The sequence below is a fragment of the Haliaeetus leucocephalus genome, unplaced genomic scaffold (genome assembly GCF_000737465.1).
Source record: "Haliaeetus leucocephalus isolate CR32 unplaced genomic scaffold, Haliaeetus_leucocephalus-4.0 Scaffold320, whole genome shotgun sequence".
NCBI classification, from domain to species: Eukaryota; Metazoa; Chordata; class Aves; order Accipitriformes; family Accipitridae; genus Haliaeetus; species Haliaeetus leucocephalus.
This window is the reverse complement of record NW_010972756.1, coordinates 9,265-13,399: the sequence shown is the minus strand read 5'-3', so window position 1 is coordinate 13,399 and position 4,135 is coordinate 9,265. Positions and strand designations below refer to the sequence as shown.

Below are 4,135 nucleotides of genomic sequence, written 5' to 3'. Positions count from 1 at the left end.
AGATGCTGGGATTTGACTATGCAGGGCAGGGATGCTGATACTTGGGCAAGGATTTTCAGGAATATGCTGAGATTTTGGGAAAGTGCTGGGATTTTTGGATGCAGACACATTTGTCTGGGCTCAGAGCAAGGATTTGGGAAGATAATTGGTTTTTTTGCAAAGCTGTTGGGATTTTGGGATGCAGGGCACAGATGCTGATGCTCAGGGCAAGGATTTTGCAAAGATTTTTGGTATTTTGGGAAAATACAGTGATTTGGGGATGCAGGGCAGGGATGTTGATGTTCAGGCAAGGATTTGGGGAAGATGCTGGATTTTGGGAGGATGCTGGGATTTGGGGGAAGATGCTGGGATTTTTGGATGCAGGAGACAGTTGTCTTGGCTCAGAGCTAGGATTTTGGGAAGATGGTGATATTTTGGGAAAATGCTGGGATTTCTAGGTGAAGGGCAGGGATGCTGATGCTTGGGGCAAGTATTTGGGGAAGATGCTGGGATTTTGGGGAGGAAGGGCAGAGGTTTCTGGGCTCAGGGCAAGGATATTGGAAAGATGCTGATATTTTGGGAAAATGCTGGGATTCGTGTATGCAGGGCATGGGAGTTGATGCTCAGGGCAAGGATTTTTGGAAGACGCTGGCATTTTGGGAAGATGCTGGGACTTGGGGATGCAGGACAAGGATTTGGGGAATGTAGTTGGATTTTGGGGAAGATGCTGCAATTTTGGAATGGAGGGCAGGGATGCTGATGCTTGGGGATAGGCTTTTGGAAAGATGCTGGGATTTTGGGATCCAAGATGAGGATGCTGATGCTTGAGGCAAGGATTTTGGGAAGATAGTTGGATTTTTGGGGAAGAAGCTGGGATTTTGAGATGCAGGGCAGGGGTGTTGATGGTCGGGGCAAGGATTTTGGGGGAAGATGCTGGGATTTGGGGATGCAGGTCAGGGATGCTGATGCTCAGGGAGGGATTTTAGGAAGAAGCTGGGTTTTGGGGGAAGATGCTGGGATTTTGAGGGATGTAGGGCAGGGTGGCTTATGATCACAGCAAGAATTTGTGGAAGATGCTGGGATTTGGGGAAAATGCTGGGATTTGGGGATGCAGAGCAATGATGCTGATTATTGGGGCAAGGATTTGGGGAAGACAATTGTATTTTGGGGAGGGTGATGGATTTTTGGGATGCAGGGCAGGAATGTTGATGCATGGGGTCAAGGATTTGGGGAGGATAATTGCATTTTGGGGAAATGCTGGGATTTGGAGATGCAGGGCAGAGCTGTCTAGGCTCAGAACAATGATTTGGGGAAGATGCTGGGATTTGGGAAGGTGCTGGGATTTGGGGATGCAGCGCAAGGATGCTGATGCTTGGGATAAGAATTTTGGGAAGATGTTGGGATTTTAGAAATGGAGGGCAAGGATATTGTTGCTCAGAGCAAGGAGTTGTCAAAGATGCTGGGATTTTGGAATGCAGGGCAGGGATGCTAATCCTCAGGGAAAGGATTTTGGGCAAGATGCTGGGATTTTGGGCAAGATGCTGGGACGTTGGAATGCAAGACAGGGATGCCTATGCTTGGGACAAGGATTTATGGAAGATGTTGGTATTTTGGGAAAATGCTGCGATTCCTGGATGTCAGGCAGGAATGCTTATGCTTGGGACAAGGATTTTGGGGAAGATGATGGAATTTTGGGGGAAGGTGCTGGGAATTGGGGATGCAGGGCAGGAATGCTGATGATCGGGGCAAGTATTTTGGAGAAGATGCTGGGATTTTTTGGAAGGTGCAAGGATTTGGGGATGCAGGCCAGGTGTCTTGATGGTCAGGACAAGGATTTGGGGAAGATGCTGGGATTTGGGGATGCAGGGCAGCGATGCTGATTTTCAGGCCCAGGTTTTTAGGAAGAGGGCAGATTTTTTGGGAAGATGCTGGGATTCAGGGATGCAGGGCAGGAATGCTAATGCTCATGGAAAAGCTTTTGGGAAGATGCTGGATTTTGGGAGCATGCTGGGATTTGCCAAAAATGCTGAGATTTGTGGATGCAGGGCATTGATGCTGATGCTTGGGCCAAGGACTTTGGGAAGATGGTGGGATTTGGGGGAAAATAGTGGGATTTGGAGCTGCAGGGCAGGGATGTCGATGTTCAGGGCACGGGTCTGGGGAAGATGCTGGGATTTGGGAATGCAGGGAAGCATGCTGATGCTCGGATGAAGGCTTTTGGGAAGATGCTGGGATTTGGGGATGCAGAGCAATGATGCTTATTATTGGGGCAAGGATTTTGGGAAGATAATTGGATTTGGGGAAGATGGTGGGATTTTTGGCAAGATACTGGGATTTGGGGATGCAGGGCAGGGATGCTGATGTCCAAGGCAAGGATTTGGGGAAGATACTGGATTTGGGGAAGTTGCTGGGACTTTCAGATGCAGGGCAGGTTTTTCTTGCTCAGAGCAAGGATTTTGGGAAGATGTTGGGATTTTGGGATGCTGGTCAGGGATGCTGATGCTCAGGGAGGGATTTTACGAAGAAACTGGTTTTGGGGGGAAGATGCTGGGATTTGGGGGGATGCAGGGCAGGGAGACTGATGCTCAGGGCAAGGATTTTACGAAGAAACTGGTTTTGGGGGGAAGATGCTGGGATTTGGGGGGATGCAGGGCAGGGAGACTGATGCTCAGGGCAAGGATTTTGAGGAAGATGGTGGGATTTTAGGGAAGATGCTGGGATTTGGGGATGCAGGGCAGGGATGCTGATGGTCAGGACAAGGACTTGTTGAAGAAGTCGGGATTTGGGGAATATGGTGGGATATCTGGATGCCTGCCAGGGATGCTGATGTTTGGGGCAATGATTTTAGGAAGATGCTGGGATTTTGGGGGATGCAGGGCAGGGAGGCTGATGATCAGGTCAAGGATTTGGGGAAGATGTTGGCATTTCAGGAAAATGCTAGGATTTCGTGATGTGGTGCCGGGATGCTGATGCTCAGGGCAAGGACTTTGGGCAATACGCTGGGATTTTGGGGAACATGCTCGGATTTGCAGATGCATGGCAGGGATGCCAATGCTCAGCACAAGGATTTTCGGGAAGATGGTGGAATTTTTGGGAAGGTGCAGGGATTTGGGGGGATGCAGGACAGGGATACTGATGATCAGACCAAGGATTTGGGGAAGTTGGTGAGATTTGTGGATGCAGGACAAGGATGCTGATGTTTGGGGAAAGGATTTTCGGAAGATAATTGGATTTGGGGAAGATGCTGGGATTGGGGGATGCAAGACAGGGATGCTGATGCTGGGGGCAATGGTTTTGGGAAGATGTTGGGATTTGGGGATGCAGGGCAGGGATGCTGATATTTGGGCTAGGATTTTGGGAAGACATTGGGATTTGGGGAAGATGCTGTGATTTTGGCGAATGCAGGGCAAGGACGCTGATGCTTCGTGTAAGGATTTGGGGAAGATGCTGGGATTTGGGGAAAATGCTGGGATTTGCTGATGCAGGGCAAGGATGCTGATTCTCAGAGCAAGGGATTTGCACAGATAATGCAATTTTGGGGAAGGTGCTGGGCTTTGGGGATGGAGGACAGGAATGTCTGGTCTCGGGACAGGGGTCTGGGCTTGCTAGAAGGACTTCGGGAAGGTGCTACGTGCCTGCTGCAGCCAGTCCATGCTGGAGGTGCTTGAAGTGAGGCCAGAGCACTTGCAGAGGAGGTCCGGAGCAAGAATTTGTGCCAAAAGCTATGTATTTGGGCTCAAGAAAGGCTTGTGTGCTTGGTGCAAGGGTCCAGTTTTCCAAGACGACGTGGGTGTTTCTGGAAGGATTTCAAGAAGGTGCTGAGGTCAGGACCACCACCATCATCATCTTTCGCGCAGTAGTAGGTGGCCGTGTCATCGACCCTGAGGCTGTTCATCTGCAGCGTGAGCGTGCTCTGGGAGTTGTCCCTCGAGATGGTGAAGCGTCCTTTGACCGACGGCGCGTAGTTTGTGTAACACCGCTGTTAATACTCGCGACGTACTCGCGCCCCTTCCCGGGCGCCTGTCGCACCCAGTTCATGGCTTTGTTGCCGAAAGTGAAGCCGGAGGCCTTGCAGAGGAGGCGCAGGGACCCCCCGGGTGTCTGGAGACCACCTCCGGACCCCACCAGTTGCACGGCCGCCCGCAGCCCTGCGGAG

The 4,135-nt window shown here is 50.9% G+C and overlaps 1 protein-coding gene across 1 annotated transcript in view; it reads right to left on the bottom strand.

The window, feature by feature from the left end:
* Positions 1-3,715: 3,715 nt before the first annotated feature.
* The window catches only part of LOC104834221 (Ig heavy chain Mem5-like), a 1,350-nt gene continuing 930 nt past the window's right edge, over positions 3,716-4,135 (bottom strand). Inside the window, 2 exon segments of the mRNA XM_010571393.1 lie at positions 3,716-3,952; positions 3,955-4,127. Of these exon segments, the coding sequence (XP_010569695.1) occupies positions 3,716-3,952; positions 3,955-4,127 (410 nt within the window).